Raw genomic sequence first — 21,625 nt, forward strand, 5'->3', positions numbered from 1 at the left:
TATTTCGCTTCTTACTTCAAGACAGATGTAAAAGTGTCTTACCTGCATACTGACTGTTGCCTGTCTGTGTCCGTGTCTGATGAAGAGCCGACTGTTCTGCTGTCTCGCTGTATCAACCCTGCTTATAAACCATCGTCTTCATCGCCATAAAATTTAACTGGGTCATAACAAGGGATCACACCGCGACCAGCTTCTTTAATCAAACAGTGGCGGCTCCGTCGTTAAACCTAGACCGTGTGGGGACGGTGGGGGTAGATAGTCGCGTTACCTCACTCTCCCCGGGGGTAGGGACACTAAGAGGGACATGGTATACATATTCATACACATTGGCTTTTAATGACAGATTAGTAATAACCATTAACTGTTTCAATATATATCCGTATATCGGATTCGATTTACGATTCCGACTATAAAAGTTTATTCCACAATTATAGCCTTTTTTAATCAACCAATATCCACGTACTCCATCAGTTATGGTATTGCAGTAACTATTATTTTGTATATGTATACTATATGTACTATATATATATACATACATATATATCATTATATGCTCTACTTTGTATTGAGCACTCTCTTCTGCAATTGGATCATACTTGTGTATGTATGTATGTATGTATGTATGTATGTATGTATGTATGTATGTATGTATGTATGTATGTATGTATGTATGTATGTCCTTTCGTCTGTCTGTCTGTCTGTCTGTCTGAATGTATGTATGTATGTATGTATGTATGTCTGTCTGTCTGTCTGTCTGTCTGTCTGTATGTATGTATGTATGTATGTATGTATGTATGTATGTATGTATGTATGTATGTATGTATGTATGTATGTATGTATGTATGTATGTATGTATGTATGTATGTATGTCCTTTCGTCTGTCTGTCTGTCTGTCTGTCTGAATGTATGTATGTATGTATGTATGTCTGTCTGTCTGTCTGTCTGTCTGTCTGTCTGTCTGTATGTATGTATGTATGTATGTATGTATGTATGTATGTATGTATGTATGTATGTATGTGTGTATGTATGTATGTATTGTGTAGTATCGGAATAGTTTCCTGACAAGTAGTTTGTTCAAGTCGATGTGGGTTATCAGTATTTTGATTGTTTGTTGTTTAACGCCGCATTTAGCAATATTGCAGCTATATGAAGGCGGTCTGTAAAAAAATCGAATCTGGACCAGACAATCCAAGGACTGACATCATGATCCACGCAATTGGGATACGATGACATGCATCAATCAAGTCAGCAAGCCTGACCACCCGATCCCGTTAGTAACCTTTTTCGACAAGCATAGTCGTCTTTTACGTTAAGTAAGGGTTGCTGAAGACCTATTCTACCCCGGAATCTTCACGGGTCGGGGTTCTCAATAACTTTCAGTCGAAGATTACATGCTGAAATGACATTTTGTCTGTACGAAAATGAATATGTGCCTTGTGGAATGTCTGTAGCACGGAGTGTGGAAGTCTAGGTTATAACAGGACCTGGTTAGCGGTATAACCGGACACCTTGTGCCCATGTACCCAATGTAACACTGGTATATTACACTTGGTCAGGCTTATATAAAATACTATATATTACTAATCATGGTGATATTAGCCGAAGAGACGCTCTTCCTATTTAAATCATCCGTGTAAATAATAAAGAATTTATTAAAGAATTAAAGGAAAAATGATGGGTTAAATCAGTCCCACTATGAAATGAGGGTGGCCAGACGAGAACGGATAGGGGATAATAGACCACGGGGAGGAAACTCTAGATTATACAAATCCTATAAAAATGCAAAAAGCGAATTTAGACGTTTACACCAAAAATCAAAACGTAAACAGCGCAAAGAAATAAGTACAGAAGTAGAAAAGACATGTGAAACCGATATAAATACATTCTATAAACATGTTCGTAAGTTGAGACCGGTTATTGATAAATTAGTTTACAATGGACGTAGTGCTCTTTCTTCAGCTGATATATGTAAACTGTGGGGTGACTATTATTCAGACTTGGCAAAACCTCACCAGTCTGATGATTTTGACGAAAGCTATAAACTCACCATTGCATCAAAACTTCATTATATCATGGAACAAAATCGTCATAATCATGATCCACTAGATGATATCCTGTATACAGAAATCCCAGTCCCAGAAATCAGATCACATATACACAACCTTAAAAGAAACAAATCTCCAGGACCTGATGGTATCACAAATGAACACCTGATATTTGGAGGAGAGATGCGTGTAGTAACCCTCAAACACCTATTCAATCAAATACTTGCAACCAGTATTATCCATGTGCCTTCAGAAAAGGTATGATAATACTTATTTATAAAGACAAAAACGACAAACATGATCCACGTAACTATAGGGGCATAACTCTTACATCGTGTCTATCTAAACTCCTAGAGAAAATCATTATAAGTAGAATAGAAAAATATACACCCAGTAATCTCCAATCATTCCCCGATGCTTTACAATTTGGTTTCTGAAAGGAACATGGAGCAATCATGTCTGTATTCGCCGTTTTAGAATGTGTTAATTTTTACCTAGAAAGAGAATCACAAGTGTTTGCTGCATTTTTAGATCATGAAGAAGCTTTCGATCGTATTTGGCACGACGGTCTGTTTGTTAAATTACATGACTTTGGTGTGAAGGGTAAATTATGGAACTTGCTTCACCACAGCTACACAGACAGTTGTGCTTTTATATCCTACAACGGAGAAAGATCTGATGAGTTTCACATTAAACAAGGTGTTGGGCAAGGTCGAGTTATGCCAGCATGGTTCTTTCTCGTTTTCATGAATGACCTTATATGTGAACTAAGGAAAGCAAACGATGGCCTCCATGTTTATGGCATCTACATACCCTGTGTGTTATTGGCCGATGACACAACGCTCTTGTCTACAACCCCACGGGGCTTACAGTCTTCCCTTGATTCAGTTCGTTTATATGCCAACAAATGGAGACTCACCTATAATGCCTCCAAGAGTAAATCACTTGTATTCTGCAAAACACGTCAGCGTCATAATAAAGTAACCTACACGTTTGACGATGCAATAATTGACACCTCCGACTCCGTCAAATATGGCGGAACAAACATAAACAGTAATTCATCCTGTATAGAAAGAATCATGACATGTTGCTCGAAAGCAAGAAAATGTGTTAATTCACTACGATCACTCGGCCTCAACGATTCCGACCTCCACCCAGTTACATGTGTCAATATATGGAAAAGAATGATTTTATCTACAAGCTTTTATGGATGTGAATTGTTACCAGCCTTATACGGTTAAGAACTTGAAATGATTGAATGTACACAACGTTACTTTGCTCGTCATATACAAGGATTTGGTAAAAGACATCCAACCGATTCGTCTATTTCTAACTTGGGAATGTGGTCAATGAATGGCTACATTGATAAATGTAGACTACAATTATTAGGAAGGCTCTGCAATAACGATTGTAACTAAATAACAAAAGACCTATTTTGTGCTCACATTGCTACCAACGCGATTGTCAATATTAGTCGCCCAGTAAGCATATGCAACATCCTTCTATATACTGCTAAAATACCATTTAGATAACTTTATAAAGGAATATACTGATAGCGGTTCATTCCCAACTAAATCGGTTTGGCGAGCTCTTGTAATCAGACGTCTATCAGAGAATGAACATTACATCTGGAGAGAGAGAGAGAGAGAGAGAGAGAGAGAGAGAGAGAGAGAGAGAGAGAGAGAGAGAGAGAGAGTTAGAGAGAGACTAGCATTTAAGACACCCCCTGCAACTTTGTATTAAAATCGGATCAAGAGCAAAAGTGTCGAAAGAATGTAACCATAATTGTAATAGACATTGCTATGACTATGACTGCCTTATTATTTTGCACTGTGAAATGTTTATGCCTGACAGAAATGATTTCTTCTCATGCCTGATTGATAAACTTGATGCAGATGTATACGTGAAAATAGATATGCTTGACGATGATGATATGTTTTCATTCTTTCTCGGTGCAGACTCATGACTTGATTAACGAACTTGATTACGATACTTGGCAAAGCATCATAATGTCTTTCTGCCACTTCATATGGAATTTAAAGAAACACCTTATGTATATCTACTAGATACCTTACTGCTTTCAAAATGAAAATTGTAAATTATTTATTCATAGCAGTGTATAACATGATGTCATTGTATATAGTCATGTAATTTCATTGATGTATTGTAAATAATGTATTTGCCCATGTAAAATCAGTGTATAACATGATTTCATTGTATATAGTCAAGTAATTTCATTGATGTATTGTAAATAATGTATTTGCCCATGTAAAATCTTCGGATTCAACTCTGGAGGAAATAAAGAAATTCATTCATTCATTCATCATTCGAAACAAATGAGAAATAATATAGCGTCATACTGACTTGTATTCAAATACACACATATTAAATACAGACACTAAATATTGGCACTAGTACCAACACATGCCCATTATAAATACTAGTACGAGGGTAGACAGATATAAAGCCACACAAACACATATATACCCATGCAGATATATATCTCTCTCTCTATCTCGTTAGTTATATGTTTGTGGGAATATATGTGGGTATGTATGTGTGTATATTAAAAAAACATGTTTATGTATTGCATGTTAATATATTTCTCCTTGTTACTTTGAAATGTAATATACAGTTAACCACGTTTAATACGAACACGCTTGTAACGAACTGACGGATATGACGAACTTTTTTTGTCGCGGACACTGCTGTATCTATGCTGTGCTTATGCTTATAACGTACTGCGGTTATAACAAACTAAACTTAGTGGCTCTTATACACACATATAAATAAAATATATGTAATATACACACATATATATATATAATCAATGTATAATCATACAGTAAACTACGGTTATAACGAACACGCTTATAACGAACTGACGGATATAACGAACGTACTTTTAGGTCCCGACTATTTGCTGTAGTTATGCTGTATATATGCTTATAACGAACTACGGTTATAACGAGCTAAAATTAGTAGTCCCTTTGAGTTCGTTATAACCGTAGTTTACTGTACATACATAAGGGTCAGGGCCACCAAAGAGGGATAGCCTCGTTGACCATATACGTCAATAAAATACGTTTAAAACAAACCAAAACACACACGCACGCACGCACGCACGCACGCACGCACGCACGCACGCAAGCACGCACGTATACACACATGGATATATCTGAGTAGAAACGAAAATGATTATGAAGCAGCACGTACAAACGTATACATTCGGGTCTGTAAAAGCAAGCAATATATGGTGTGTGTAATGTACATGTTTAGTATGCTGTTTAAATTAAAGGTTCCAATATGATTCACTTATCAATTAAGTTGGTAACGATGCTAAACCACACTTTATAGTGAGCTTCAAGACAATACATCTCTTAAACGTAGTGGGATTTACACTGTCAATGTTTCCTATTTGAATCAGTACGTCAGTACATTTCGAGGAATGTATTCTTCACGTTCTCATGTGAAAAACGCGATTCTTACTTTCACTTAACCCTTCATTGTCTAAGAAAGTGAGTGTGTGAGTATGTTATATACGCCGTTTTCAGCAATATTCCAACAATAGGACACCATCGACGTCATATAATTTCGTGAATTTAAATACAAAAGCTGCTTGGTGACGCTTAATTATATTTTTTAGAATCGTTATCAATATGAGTGTGTGAGTGGTCGAGTATTGTTTTACACTGTTTTTAGCAATATTCCAGCGATATCAATGCGGGGGACACCAGAAATGGGCTTCACACATTGTATCCATGTGGGAAATCGAACCTGGGCCTTAGGCGTGATGTGTGAGCGCTTTAACCACTTGGCTACCCCCACCGTCCAATGTCTTGGAAAGTGCTACCTCTATTACTCAATAAGGCTCTGTTCCCTTTCCGTTACAATGACTTGCAAATAGCTCAAGAATCTTCCTTCAATTATCCATCTGAAGTCCCTTTGTTGTTTTATGCTCAAAACAAAAACGATTCTTTGACAGATTTACGGGCGGGTGAAGCATTATGAAAGACGGTTGTTATATGAAAAGTAAGTTGATTATTTGTGCTCTATTCCAATGGACTTTGAAATAGCCGGGAAGAAAAAGTGTTCTCAAAATTTATCTTTGGGTAGGCGGATCCATGAATCAATTTAGTGCAAAAAAACCGCTTTTACACATTCGGTTGAACATTTTGAACATTTTGACACGTCATGTCACAATTTGTAATTGTAGATGTATTGGGTTCCAGAATTCAACCAAACTGCTGTACACAAAACGATTAAATTATATATAATAACTTGGTTTCTTTGAAAATATAACAATACGTTCATCTTTCTGTGAAGAAAGTATTTATTGGAGATAGTAAAAAAGGACACCTTTACACAAAGAAATGCACAAGGACCAGAAGTTGTCATGAAGTAAACACAGTTGGTTATGTGGTTAAGATCATGCGATCTAGTAGATTATCATTACACATAAATGTCGCTCTAGTAAACAGATTGACAAAGAAAAATGTTGCAGCACAAAAATCAGCAATTCAAGACAACTCTTTAAGACATTATTCATCATGACGTTTCTATGGTCAAATACCAGCTGGGAGACAATCAATTTTACATGTCATATTATAGTTTTTAAAAGAAATAATTTCCATCACTACGAGAAAACAACTTTTTACTTTGTTGGACCAATATGCAATCGCTACAAATACATTTTTGTGAAATTAAATCTGGTTATCGACTATAAAAGATAAAACGTGTTTAAACAATTGCCCAAAGAGCACATATTTCAGTTATTTTTACTTCATGACATCCTCAGGTTCAAACACATAATATCTTGTCACACAACGCTGATCATTTACACTTTCAATATCAAAGTCTCTCTCACACAGTAACACATTTATAACCGTTTACCCGTAGTAAGAGTACTGGTTATAACCTCCAAAGCCTTGACCAACACCAAAGCCTCTACCAAGGCCGACAACTCCGTTACCGACGCCGACGCCATTGCCGTTACCGAAGCCACCAACACCGTGACCAAGACCGACAACTCCATGTCCAGCTCCTCCAATTCCGTGTCCGACTCCATTACCGTATCCACCAACACCGTTTCCAAGGCCGACAACTCCTTTACCGACGCCGATCCCATTACCGTATCCACCAACACCGTGACCAAGACCGACAACTCCACGTCCAACTCCTCCAATTCCGTGTCCGACGCCGTAACCGTAGCTGGGAGCGTCGTGGTGGGCGGCACCGGCATGGTGAGCAGCACCACCGAGAGCGGCGTTGTAGGCGTGGCCGTTGTTACCGTACTGGTTGTGTGAGTAGTCGTTGAGACTCTTGGCATTAGAAGCAGCAGCGTTGTTGTGGTTGTCATAATAAGACTTGGCAGCAGCGTTGGCAGCACCAGCAGAGGCAGCGGCGTTTTTGTTGTAGTAGTTGGATTTCTTAGCGGCGTTGCCGTTGGCAGCATTAGCAGCATCGTAGTAGTTGGAGGCTTTGTTGGCGTGGTTGGCAGCATATTTGTCGTTGTCATGGGCGGCAGCATTGGCGGCGTTCTGGTAGAGGTTCTGGGTTATTTTCTTAGTGTTGGCATGAGCGGCATTGGCGTTCTGTCCGAAGTTGTCCTTGTAGTCCTTCTTGTCGTAGTTGAGACGCTCGTAGTTGTTGCCGCCGGCGTTGGAATGATGGTGGAACTTCTTGACCAGATGGTGTTTCTTGGCAGCATCGTTGTACTTACGTCTGAAGTTGTCCTTGGCGTAAGCAGAGTTGGCATTGTCGTGAGCTGCGGCTTTGTTGTCATAGAGACTGGCGGCGTCAGCACCGGCGTGACTGAAGCCGTGGTTGTTGGCAGCGGCACCATCCTTGTTGTATCTGTAGGCGTTGTTGTTGGCAGCAGCAGCTCCAGACTTGTAGTAGTCGTTGGCATGTGCGTTGTTGTAGCCGTTTCTCTTATAGGTAGCGTCGGCCTTGTTTCTGCTAGACTCACCCAGTTTGGATCCGTATCCTCCGGTTTTGGCGAGAGCGGCATTGGCAGCACCGTCATAGTAGTTTGCATGTTGACCTTGGGCGCCAGCATCGTAGTATTTGTTGTTGTGTGCGTCATGTCCGAGGTAGCCATTGTTGTATCCCTGGCCATACTGCTTACCGTAGCCCTTGCCGTATCCTACTCCAGATACACCCAGAGAACCAGCGACACCACCGACACCGTGGCCACCATGAGCGAGACCTCCATATCCGGCAACGTTGTGGGCAGCCTGTGCAGCGGCATTAGCGGCGTTCCTTCTGTCGTAGTAGGCGTTCCTGCCGGTGAAGTCGTCATGTTTGTTGATGGCAGCATCGTGAGCGTTGGCGGAGTATTTGTTGCTTCCGGCTGCTTCGTTCAGTTTACTGTCGTAGCCGTGGTTGGCAGCACCGTTCTTGGCAGCTTGACTAGCAGCAGAGCCGTATTTCCCGTTACCGTATTGAGCCTTGTAAGCGCCTTTACCGTACTTGCTGTCTTTCAGAGCATGGGAGCGATCAGCAGCATACTTGTTGGCGGCGTGGTCACTGTTGGCGGTGCTGTAAGCCTTGTTCTTATCTTCATATTCGTCGAGGTTGTGGGCACTGCTGTCATCAAGAATTTCGTAGTCCCCGTCCTCATCGGCGTTCTTGTTGTACTTCTTATCGAAGCCGTAGTGGACTCCGGTGTTGAAGACGTTCCCCTTTCGGTAGTAGTTGTTGTTGGCGTAGTCGTTGTTGGCAGCAGATTTGGAGGCGGCGTCCTTTCTGGCGTAGTTTGCGGCGGCAGCATCGTGGTAGTTGGCTTTATTGGCCTGAGCGGCAGCACCAGAAGCTTTGTCAGCGTGAGCAGCGTTCTTGTGGCCGTAGGAGTTGGAGGCAGTGTCCCCCTTAGCGCTGGCCTGATCAGCAGCTTTGTGGTAGTTGTTACCGTGGGCGGCGTAGTTGTTGGCGGCTTTGTTGTAGGCATTGACAGCGCTGTTTTTGCTGCCGTAACGACGAAGACCCTCTGCGCCTCCATATTGCCCTTTGCCGTAGTCGTTGAGACCCGAGGCAACGTGGCCGACCTGTCCGACAGAGCCAAAGTTGTTGTTGTAGGTCATGCTGGAGACGACAACGACGCACAAAGCGACGACGGCGACGGGGAGACACTGAAAAAACACAGATTGTTTATGTAGTAGCAGTAGTAGTAGTATTTATTAGTTAATATTTTACTCGACTCCAACTCAAAATAACTGTAAACATATACTCGATGATCTCAAACTCTTGTCTGTTGACTGTCTGATGCTTGCTTTTGTTTCATGACATTAATTTCTTCAACTTTCTATTTCATAAATGTCCCTTAATTCACTTAAATATTGTTATCGTTAACACCTTAAAGCTATATATATACGTACACAAAGTTACGCTTCAGTCGCCACGGACATTGCACTGATGACATAAACGAACTATTTTAATTCTATTACAAAACCCCTTTAAATACAAGTATACATGTACATAATTATTGGTTTATTCCAACATATTTTCCTTTACTTATTACATGTAGCTTGATACGGGTTTTATTTATCTTTTGCATAAAGAATTGCATTGTTGTTAAATATTTCATTAACTGTTTTTCATGTTCATCAAACGCATTTTTTGTCAAATTTCTCAGAATTACTTCAATATATCAAGCAGGCCCATTCATGTCAAATTATTTTCCGTTTCGAACTTAAACAGACAAAGCAAATGCAAAAACTCTTTCGTTTCTTACTTAAAACCACAAATCATGCAATCACGCAACATCCTATTTCGCTTCTTACTTCAAGACAGATGTAAAAGTGTCTTACCTGCATACTGACTGTTGCCTGTCTGTGTCCGTGTCTGATGAAGAGCCGACTGTTCTGCTGTCTCGCTGTATCGACCCTGCTTATAAACCATCGTCTTCATCGCCATAAAATTTAACGGGATCATAACGAGGGATCACACCGCGACCAGCTTCTTTAATCAAACAGTGGCAGCTCCGTCGTTAAACCAAGACCGTCTAGAGACGGTGGGGGTAGACAGACGCGTTACCTCACCCTCCCCGGGGGTAAGGGACACTTAGAGGGACAGTGCATACATATTCATACACATTGGCCTTTAATGACAGGTTAGTAATAACCATTAACTGTTTCAGTATATCGCCGTATGTCATTAGAGTCGATAAGGTAGAGTTGATGGCGTTATCCACACAGGTACAAATTACGTTATAACATTATTCTGATTCTTGTGTGAAATCATTTTCTTTTTTTGATAGGTATTCGACGAAATATGCACTGTAACATTAAGAAACTATATAACATGTTCAATTTTTATTGCACGGTAGGTTTGCTTTCTTTGAATTGGTATTTTTTCTTCAAAATAGAGAGTGAATAAATACAATACTCTTTTCATATTCAAAAACATCTGCTAAAAGCAGATTTTATTGTACCATTCCGACCATTTTATGAGCTAGCTCTTTGTCGATATAAAAGTTATTTCACAGTTATGACATTTTTGTAATAACTGAAACCCACCAATATCAATGTATTATATCAGTTTAAACAATTTCGGTAACAATCTATTTATATACGTGCATTATATCGATTGTGTAGTATCGCCTTATTTCCTGTCAAATAGTTTGTTCAAATCGATATCGGTTATCAGTAACTATCAGTAGAACTTTACACGTTGAAATGACATTTTGTCTGAAATGAATATGTGCCTTGTGGAATGGGTGTACCATGGAGTGTCATAACAGGAGTTGGTTTTACACCGATATTGACGAACACGTTGGGAAGTATCGGCACACGACATTTACCCCATGTAACACTGGTATGTTACCCTTAGTCAGGTTTATATACTCATTACTCACCGACAAAAGAAACGCGAATTACAAAAACATATATAATATGTATACATATAAGTATGTACGTTGAGAAGAGATGTTTCCAATGCGTACCAATTAATGACAAAACAAACGACTAGTAAAGTGTAACCACAGTGTCTTCATTCTTATCACGATATGCTGCACGTGATTTCCAAAGTCTACATGCTAATCATGCATGAGACAAATGGTGCATCTCGAGTCATAGATCTATGACGTCACATGTGATGCGTTCATGAGCGTCGGTTCACACAACATAACAATATGTTCGTTTGTGTATCGAACCAATCTAATATCTCTTGAAAATGAGTAATTCTTCATATGTTAACCAACATGTAAGGTATTCGTCAAATAGTATTTGTCGGTGAGTATTTAAAATAGTAAAAATTACTAATCAGGGTGATATTAGCCGAAGAGACGCTCTTCCTACTTACATCATTCACGTAAATAATATAGAATAATATAAAAGACTTATATATGTAAATATATATATGATTTCTTCTGCTTATTTTCACAGTTTGAAACGTTTTACATAATTAGAAACAAATGTGAAAAACATAGAGTCATACTGACTTGTTTTCAAGTACACACATATTGAATACTGATACTAAATATTGGCACTAGTACCAACACATGCCCATTATAAATACTAGTACGAGGGTAGATAGACACAAAGCCTCACTAATACACATATATGTACCCACGCATATATCATTTTCTCTTTAGTTATATATGTTTGTGTGTACGTGTGTGTGTGTGCGTGCGTACGTGCGTGCGTGCGTGCGTGCGTGTGTGTGTGTGTGTGTGTGTGCGTGCGTGCGTGTGTGTGTGCGTGTGTGTGTGCGTGTGTGTGTGTGTGTGTGTGTGAATATGTATGTGTTTATTAAAAAAACATGTTTATGGTTTTCATGTAAATATATTTCTCCTTGTTACTTTGGAATGAATATATATATAAGTAACAAGGAGAAATATATATACATGAAAAACACACATATACATAAAACAAATATATACTATACGTAGAGTCCATTGTACAATTCCGACAATATAAGCATGTGTAAATGAAGCACTATCAAATAATAATGATGCCAGGTGTTCGCGAAAAGATGAGCATATCCTAGCACCCTCACAAACACATGCAAAGGCAAGACAAATTTTCACCCGACAAAACACGAGAACTCATTGTTCCAGTCAAAAGAAATTGCATCGGACATATCTTTATCAATGAAGCATCAAATTTTGAAATTTCCTCCACATATCTACTATAAAACCTTTTGGAAGCTTATGAGGCATTGTGGTGTAAAACTAAACTCACTCATTCACTGTAACCCTGATCAAACAACTTTAGAGAAAGTCATATTACACTCTTTGAAATCTTCGTAGAAAGATTGTACCAGCATTTGTGAAATGTAGACACTAAAGGCTGGATACGCCGGAATATGTTTCTTCATAAAGCGATATCAGATCATGGCTATACCTGAAGATGAATAAGTTAAACTTTTTGGCCAATTGCAAATTCCCGAGTTTTGATTTTTCCAATGCGAGCAGAAACTCCTATGTAAATACATAAAGAAACAAATCAGCAAGAAGTGGAGCACAACTGGTGCGCATTGGGATACCTACTTCCTTCTGTTTTACCCTAAATGTTACATGGATGTCATCATTTTTGTAGAAAGTCCAGCTTTTGAAATAGTGTTCGCTCAGTAAACTTCAGATGACAGTTGCGTTCATTATTGACAAATTGTACAGAATCTTTAACGATAGAGATGTAACTGTACAGTATATGTAGTCACCACGGTTAGAGACAAATTCCCTAGGGATCAAGGAATGATGCTTTTTTCTCAAGTGTTTTGTTAGGAACAGTGGTGTACAAAGGTGAAAAACAATTGTTTTGACATTCTGGTAATTTGTAGTAATTCAATCAAATCGTTTGAGTTTTTAAGAAACCCCTTTGTTTTAATTCCACTTCTCTCAAATACTTTCTGTGAAATATTGTAATGTACTGTATTGTATTGTATTGTATTTACCCATAAATTTTTCATTTATGCAAATGTATTAGTAAGTAGGTTAGTTTAAGCTTAGCGTTTTGATTGGTATTTTAGACGTGTTTAATGGCGAATGAAATCCCAAAGTGAATCAGGTCATAGACCTTTGGTTGGCAAGGGCATGACGATGAAACCAAGGAACATTATCAGGGATTCGAACACACGATAAGCGGTTCCTAGCCCGGATAAGGGCCGCAAGTCTGCATAGTGAATAACGACAACTTCTATATTGATGCCCTTTTTAATCAATTACATCAAACGGATGTGTCAGCCAGTAGGAGTAGCGAAAGAAATGCGCATCTGGGTTTACTTACAACCCGACACAAAATATATCTATGGGAAATATATCCAACTAGTGACATATTTGTTTTATTGTGTACAGTGAAACCTTGTTAATCCGGACGGCACCGTTCCCAGTGAAATCCTCCTTAGGATACACAATTTACGTATTAACAAATCATGGCTACGAAATACTGCTTTTATATGTAGACATTCAAAACAGGATTTCTCTGGAAGTCGGGGTTTCCGGATTAAAAGGGTCCCAACTATTGGGGTTTCACCCAAAAGAAGGTAATTAAAATTTCAACTTAACCAAAACTGTTCCTAGTTGCTTAAATGTGTCTCATTCTGATACAAACTCAGTTAAATTATATACAGCCTACATACTTACTCATAAACGTAAATATGCATACAAAGCATCATGAAATACTTTATTTTAGTAGTATTCAAGTCAGTTTGATCTTACACATTTATACCTACAGAAAATGGCGTAATCATTTTTTTTTTAAATATAACATATTGTCCTTGTCAAATAAAGTATAAACCGTCTGTATCTGTAAATGTCTTGACCATGTGTATAATACAATTAGTCAAATTAATTAGTGTCTAATTATTCTATTTGCGTTATTCCTGTAAATGCTGCCATTTTTTACATACTGAAAATTGTATAATATCATTGTATCCCATGTGCCACTGTGCATGGTTTTTCGAAACATTAATGAATTGAGTTGATATTGCAGTACTTATTCACAAAACGAACACAGACCCTTTGTTCTCCGGGCGGACGCTCTATCCACTACACCACGGAGGCGACCAAGGGCATGTTTCCCTGCCCTGAGGGGCTTGGCCGTGTCATGGTTGAAGAGTTTAGGCAGCTGGGGGCCTTTAAACCTTGTAAATTAAACACTAAACCTAAGACATGCTTAACACATCTCACCACGCAACACACAAAGATTGATAAGAAACAGCAGTGTCATCCCGATCGGTCGAATATATAGTTAAGAATAAGAAAATAATGGTTGACCGATCAGCACTGAATATTCAAGCACATTCGAAGTATCAGTACCTGGAGATTAACAATCTCAAAACAGAGCAATCCAATATTTATCAAGTAGTGGCGAAAAGTTAAAAAATGATAATGTATGGATGTCATAACTGTTTTATTTAAGTCACAACGTGCTTTGCTGGGCTATAGGTATTTCGTCAAACTGAGTCTTCGTTATGAAAGACAATTGTGAATATATTAACTTGGTCTTGTCGCTCTATGGCTGAAATCATGCCGACGCGACGTTCAAATTTAACTCACTCACTCGTTATGAAAGAAAGAAACATTCAATGGCAGTTGTTTCGTGTTTGACCAACAATGGTTGTTCCGACTTGAATCCCTAACGACACAATCGAGCCTATTTCAATTGTTTATTCGTTCGAATTTGTTTGCCGAAAGTTTTTCTTTTATCACCACTAACTTATAGATTTGATCTACGACAAATAAACATCTGATATCAAATGATTACAAAAAGGTAAATCAAAATACGTAGTAGATGTCACCGTGACCTACATGAAACACACAACAAGACAAATATATTTTGAAAATTCACTTTTTCTCAACAGAAAACTTCACGACTTTGGAAATTCCCATATGCGTGAAAAATTAATGCAATTCTCATAATCCAGCGTAGAAACACCGCTTGTATTTTTCGATTTACGATTTTTAATCTTAAGAAGGTATAAGCAATCTTTAAAAACAGCGTAATAGATAGCGTGTGGAGTTTTCATTATCGTATAAACGGTCAGGCATACCAAGCAGGTTTGTTTATTGCAGTTAACCCATAAACGTCACTGTCAGAGATTTAGGGAGCTATACTTTAATAGAGAGGTACGTGTTTTCATAAGCTCAACGTCGACTGTTACGCGAAATCTGTCAAAAACGAAATAGTGACATATTAAATATATACAGTAAACTACGGTTATAACGAACTCAAAGGGAGCACTAATTCTAGTTCGTTATAGGCATGCATACCGCATGTATACAGCAATTCCCGGGACCAAATAAAAACAGTTCGTTAAAACCGTTAGATCGTTATAAACGTAGTTTCATTTTAGTTCGTTATAAGCATGCGTACCGCATATATACAGCAATTCCCAGGAACAAATAAAAACAGTTCGTTAAAACCGTCAGTTCGTTATAACCGTCAGATCGTTATAAACGTAGTTTAATTTTAGTTCGTTATAAGCATGAGTACCGCATATATACAGCAATTCCCGGGACCAAATAAAAACAGTTCGTTATAACCGTCAGTTCGTTATAACCGTCAGATCGTTATAAACGTAGTTTAATTTTTGTTCGTTATAAGCATGCATACCGCATATATACAGCAATTCCCGGGACCAAATAAAAACAGTTCGTTATAACCGTCAGTTCGTTATAACCGTCAGATCGTTATAAACGTAGTTTAATTTTTGTTCGTTATAAGCATGCATACCGCATATATACAGCTATTCCCGGGACCAAATAAAAACAGTTCGTTATAACCGTCAGTTCGTTATTACCGTCAGATCGTTATAAACGTAGTTTAATTTTAGTGATACCTCGTTTATTAGGACCCCGTTAGTCTGAAAACCTCTCCTTCCGCAAGGTCTGTTTGAGAACGCAATGTAGCATTAAAGAGGTACTGCTCGAAAGCAATATTCGTTCATACCGTATGCAACATCATTCTTTTATATGTACTGGAATTGTTATGCAAACACATGAGTTTGAATGTGGACTTGATCACACATATGAAATAAATATTACTTCAGTTTAATCAGCGTTACATGTATGCATGTGTCTGACTTGACTTCAAAACGACAAGCACTCAGCTTGCAAAATCGATGTATATCCACAAGAAAACAGCGACAAAACAATATGAAACGTTGATACCTCTACTATACTACTATATCGTTACTTCAATTCTTCTTCTGTTACTGTTACTGCTATGCTACTGCTACTATTGTTCATTTGACTGTGTTTGTTTGTTTGTTTGTTTGTTTGTTAGTTTGTTTAACGCCGCACTCAGCAAAATGCCAGCTATATGACGGCGGTCTGTAAATAATCGCGTCTGGACCACACAATCAATTGATTGACATCGTGAGCATCGATCCAAGCAATTGGGATACGATCACATGCATCAACCAAGTCAGCGAGCCTGACCACCCGATCCTGTTAGTCGCCTCTTACGACAAGCATAGTCGCCTTTTACCTCTTATACCCCGGATCTTCACGGGTCTCATGTTGCTAATCTAGACCTTTCATTTTTCAGTGATTTAGTTACGGATTTCTCTAAACACAGGATGGGTGATCGATATAAAAGTGAAAATGACCAGTTTTTCAACCACTGGGACTTTCAGGAACCTGTAGGCCAAGGCAGTAACAATGACAGACATACTTTGTTTTGTAATCAGTTCCGTCCATGCCTCGAAAATGGGCCTATGCACCCGATACTACAAATTCTCTAAGCAAAATATTTTTACAGACTCGGAGAGAATATAATAAATACATATTTCATTTTATTTCATATTTAAGAAATGTAGGCTAAAATAGAACACAAACGCCATAAGGCCTGCTCCTAATACTACCTCTACCGGTCATCTGCTAGTTGTTCGAATCCCAAATACGCCCTGATATGGATTCTTTGTTTGGCAAGACCACACCCGAGCTCTTGCTTTTCACAAAAGTGGTTAAAGTCGTCATCAATTTGGACTTTTCTCCCCAAAGCTGGTATGTAGTGATACGGCTGGAATAAAGTTCAAACTGTCCAAAATCCAACACACTAACTCACTCACTTACTCGTACAGTTTGGTCACCTGCGTGCTGACATGTAATATTTACAATCTGTAACCGGTTTGCATAAAACTAATTTGCAAATAAGTTTTGTCTGTTTGTTTAATAAATCAATCTGCTTTATATCACAACTAGGTATTTTCCGAGGTACGACTTGTACTTATTTGATATTTTAAAGTGGAAACCTGAATCTTTATATGGACACTTTCGTCCACGTTACATTAATTACTTAATAAATATATATATTTATCCTCTCCCAGTCTGCAAATACATTTCGCTTAAATACAAAATAATGTCGCCTGCACAGGCCTCTTTTCGAAAAATGGACATAACTGGTATAAATAATATTGAAAACGTTTGTTGGCGGTTGCCAACTGGTTCCGTAATGTTTTGCATCAGTACTTTCAAAACTAGTAATTTATAGTTTTATTTCGATCACCGACCAAAAGTTTGAAGAAATCCGTAAATAAATCGCTATAAATTGGAAGGTATAGAGAAGCAACATGAAAATAGTGGCATTGGCATTAACACGAGCAGCAGTAACATTAGCGTTAGCAGCAGTAACAATCATGGCAGTCGTGATACTAGAAGTATCGGCTTTTCTTCTTGTTTTCTCGTGGGCACACATCAACTGTCAAACTGAGTGTTTTTCGTTTTAAAGTCTGGTTCTATACATGCATACATTAAATGCTGGCAAAAGCGAGTTAATATTAATTTAATATTTGTGACCAAGACCACATTCAGAGGCAGGTGTATGCTGTTGATGAATAATTATAAGTTTAAAGAGACCGGCCATGAATGTCCAGTGTAGCGGATCGCTCAGTAACCGTGTAATTAGCGGCTCGTGAAGTTTAACGGGAATCAGTTTGGGCTTTAAAAGACGGACACTGCCGATGAGTCTTCACATTCGGATCTCATCTCCAGACAGAAACACTTGTGGGAGTCAAGATGAAGGTAAGATGCAGTTGAACTGTCTTGCTTCTTATTTCAGTTGTTCGTGTAGTGTCTAGGTTATCAGGACTCAATTGTAACTATTTCCAATACATACTTTAGGAAACTGCCGTAGTATGAAGTTGGCTTCTGCTGTTTAATGTCGCAGATTCATTGTATCAAGGTTTTCCTATTCTAAACATAGAGCCGTTACGCTACATACATGTAAAAAGGCTAAATTAACTCGTTCGTTCATATGTTCAACTACCTTCGTTTTTCCGTAAAAAAAAAACTACAACCCCTTTTCCACAAATCCATCTTGTGAGTTAAGTGTGTTTGTTTAAACAATGTACTCTCTCTTAACCAGTATTTGTGTCATCCGATGATTTGTTAATTCTAAAACCTTTCTTCCTTTGTAAGCATACACCTTCACTACTTCGGATTAAACCAACTTCAATACTGACAATCATTATATAATATCGTATTTTATTATATACTTCAGTGTGAAATACTGACTTTTCCGAAGTTGAGAAAAGTGATATTTTCATTGTAGTGAACATAATACTTGATATTTCACTGCTGTTAACAAAGCACTTTGACGAAACCATTGTCATACAAAAGTTACCTCCCCTCAAATTGTATCCCTTTAGCGTGAGGGCGGTGAACCGTCCCTGTGTGTTAGGTAGGGAGAATTAACGTTTCAAGGTTATACATTCGTAATGAAAAAATAATAATTATCCGATAGATAACTACAAAAAAGCATATTATAAATAGGATATTCCATGTGTCTCGTGAAATATCATATTTCCTCTCATCTCGTGACGGGGAAAAAGGAGAAATTTTAACTCGCTGAAATATCCTCATTTTATTTAACCAAAACTTTCGAATTTTTAAAACGTTTATTTCAATATCGGACGCTGTTCCCATATGTTCTAGCCTTGTCAACGTTCTCTTGATGTAAGTGATGACGAAATAGGCATAGGCATGTTTTGTGAACGTTATACCTGAATGTCAAAATTGTAGTTTAACGTTTTGAACCTTTGAGAAGCCGCTTAACAGATATCCAGAGTTGTCGTGTGTGTATCCTCATTATTTACTGTTTTCAGTGTCTCTCTCTTGCCGTCATCGCCATCTGTGTGGCTGCTGCCACATGCGACTACTTCGACAACTATGGCGCCGCCGCCAACAACGGCCACCTGTCAGCCGGCGTGAACAACTACGGGAAGGGACAGTACGCCAACCAGAACACTGACCACAAATACAACAGATACGACAACGCCGCTAACACCTACAACAAAGCCGCCAACAACTACGCCAACCACGGCAACCACTACTACAAAGCAGCTGATCAGGCCGGCGTCAAGGGAGACGCTGCCTCCAACTACTACGGCAACAAGGCTGCCGCCCACGCCAATAACGCTTACGGCGATGCCGCCCACAACAACAAAGCCAACTACCACGACGCCGCCGCCAAACACTACGCCAGGAAAGACAACGCCGCCAGAGCTGCTGCTAACAACAACCACGCCAATAACAACTACTACAACAAGGGTGACGTCTTCAACACCGGCGTCAACTACGGCTTCGACAAGAAATACAACAAGAACTCAAACGAGGATGGCGACTATGAAGTCCTTGACACAAGCAGCGCTCACAACCTCGCCGACTACCGTGACCACAGTGGAGCCGCCAACTACGCCAACCGCGAGCACGCCAACAAGAAATACGCCGCCGATGCCGCACACGCTCTGAAGGACAGTAAGTACGGACATGGCGCTGCCGCAAATCAATACGGAAACGGTAAATATGGCGCCGCCACCAGCCACGCTGCCAACAACGGTGCTGCCAACCACGCCACCGCTGCCAAATTAAACGAAGCTGCTGGAAGCAACAAATACTATGACAACGCTCATGACGCTTCTAAAGATCAGTACGACAACTTCGCTAACAAGAATGCCTTCTACGACAGAAAAAACGCTGCTAACGCCGCCGCACAGGCCGCTCACAACCTCGCCGGCCACGGCACCCACGGAGTCTACGGAACTCACGGATTCTCAGGAGTCGGAGGCGTCGGAGGCGTCGGTAAAGGAAACGGCTACGGTAACGGCTACGGTCATGGTAACGGCTACGGTCAGCAATACGGTCAGCAATATGGTCAGCATGGTCAACAATACGGTCAGCAGGGACATGGTCTGTACGATAACGCCGCTCAAGGTCAGCACTCCAACCATTATGATTCAGCCGCCAATGCTGCCAATGTTAGAAATGGTAAATATGGATCTCACCTGAATGACTACCAGAGAAACAATGCCGGAGCTGCCTACCACAAGAACGGCTACAACAACGCCCAGGCCAACGACTACTACAAATCCGGTGCTGCTGCTGACAAGAACAACGCCTACAGGTCCAACACCGACGCTGCAGCTTCCGACAGACACGGATACGACCACGCCGGTGCCGATGCTGCCAGCCTTTATAATGCCAAAGCTGCTGCAACCGACAGTGTCAACTCTGCCTACGCCAAGGACAACTTCAGACGTAATTACAACGATGCTGCCAAGAAACACCATCTGGTCAAGAAGTTCCACCACCACAACAACGCCGGCGGCAACAACTACGAACGCCTCAACTACAACAGAAAGGACTACAAGGATAACTTCGCCCAGAACGCCAACGCTGCACACTCTAATGCCAACAAGTACTCTCAGAACTATTACAACGACGCTGCCAACGCAGCAGCCCACAACAACGACAAATATGCCGCCAACAACGCTGACAACGCCTACAAATACAATGACGTCGCTCAGGCCGCCAACGGCAACGCTGCTAAGAAATCGAACTACTACAACCAGAATGCTGCCAATGCTGCCGGAGCTAACAATAATGCCGCTGCTTCTAAATACAACGACTACAACAATGCTGCTGCTGCTCGCGCCAACGTCCTCAACGACTATGCCCACAACAATTACGGATCCAATGCCCGTGCCCACAGTAACTCTCACGGCGCTGCTACCAACAACGCCGCCGCCGCTCAACACGGTACCCCCTATAGCAACGGCTACGGTGTCGGACATGGAGTTGGTGTCGGTCACGGAGTTGGTGTCGGACATGGAGTTGGTGTCGGAAACGGTGTCGGAGGGTTCGGAGTTGGAAATGGCGTCGTGGGCGTTGGATTCGGCCGTGGCCTTGCTGGTGGTTTCGGAGGCGCCAAGGGCGGCTACCAGTACTATTAGACACTATCATAAGCCACAGGTTTATGGGATTCGTTGGGTTTATAGCTTTTTTACTATTTTATACTGTTTGACACCGAAACTTGCATATCCAGAAAACTGTGTGTTGTCTATCTATTTCTTTGTAAATATACTTTCACAAAAATTGGATTTATGTTTCAAGAATTAGAAATTCGAGCTGAGCAAATCCATTAATATTGTTTCATCACCGTATCTCCTACAGTTTGCCAATCAGATATTTCGACCCTTTAGACAAAGCGACTGCCACGTTGCATCTTTCGTGTATTTGTTGAGATTGGCTTATTTCAAGGAGTGCTGCTGATCACTCTGCCAGGTGTCGTCTTGTTTGTCCGAATAAATGATTCTTGAATATACTCATATTTTTCTGTTTTATGTCACTTTATTTA

General features: G+C 39.8%; 3 protein-coding genes across 3 annotated transcripts in view; 1 reads left to right on the forward strand and 2 right to left on the reverse strand.

The window, feature by feature from the left end:
- Window positions 1-21,625, reverse strand: part of LOC139449954 (uncharacterized) — an 82,271-nt gene that overhangs the window by 42,329 nt on the left and 18,317 nt on the right. The window lies entirely within an intron of this gene.
- Window positions 6,935-9,130, reverse strand: LOC139449581 (probable serine/threonine-protein kinase clkA). Its single transcript, XM_071231040.1, has 2 exons — window positions 7,159-9,130; window positions 6,935-7,107 (listed from the first exon to the last, which is right to left on the reverse strand). Exons 1-2 carry the CDS (start codon window positions 9,128-9,130, stop codon window positions 6,935-6,937), a joined length of 2,145 nt encoding a protein of 714 aa, XP_071087141.1.
- Window positions 18,007-21,221, forward strand: LOC139450228 (probable cyclin-dependent serine/threonine-protein kinase DDB_G0292550). The gene is made up of 2 exons (XM_071231903.1): window positions 18,007-18,012; window positions 19,095-21,221. The coding sequence occupies exons 1-2, from the start codon at window positions 18,007-18,009 to the stop codon at window positions 21,219-21,221; spliced, it is 2,133 nt and encodes a 710-aa protein (XP_071088004.1).

This window comes from Haliotis cracherodii, unplaced genomic scaffold, assembly GCF_022045235.1.
Source record: "Haliotis cracherodii isolate W230 unplaced genomic scaffold, xgHalCrac1.p SCAF_8, whole genome shotgun sequence".
Lineage (NCBI taxonomy): Eukaryota > Metazoa > Mollusca > Gastropoda > Lepetellida > Haliotidae > Haliotis > Haliotis cracherodii.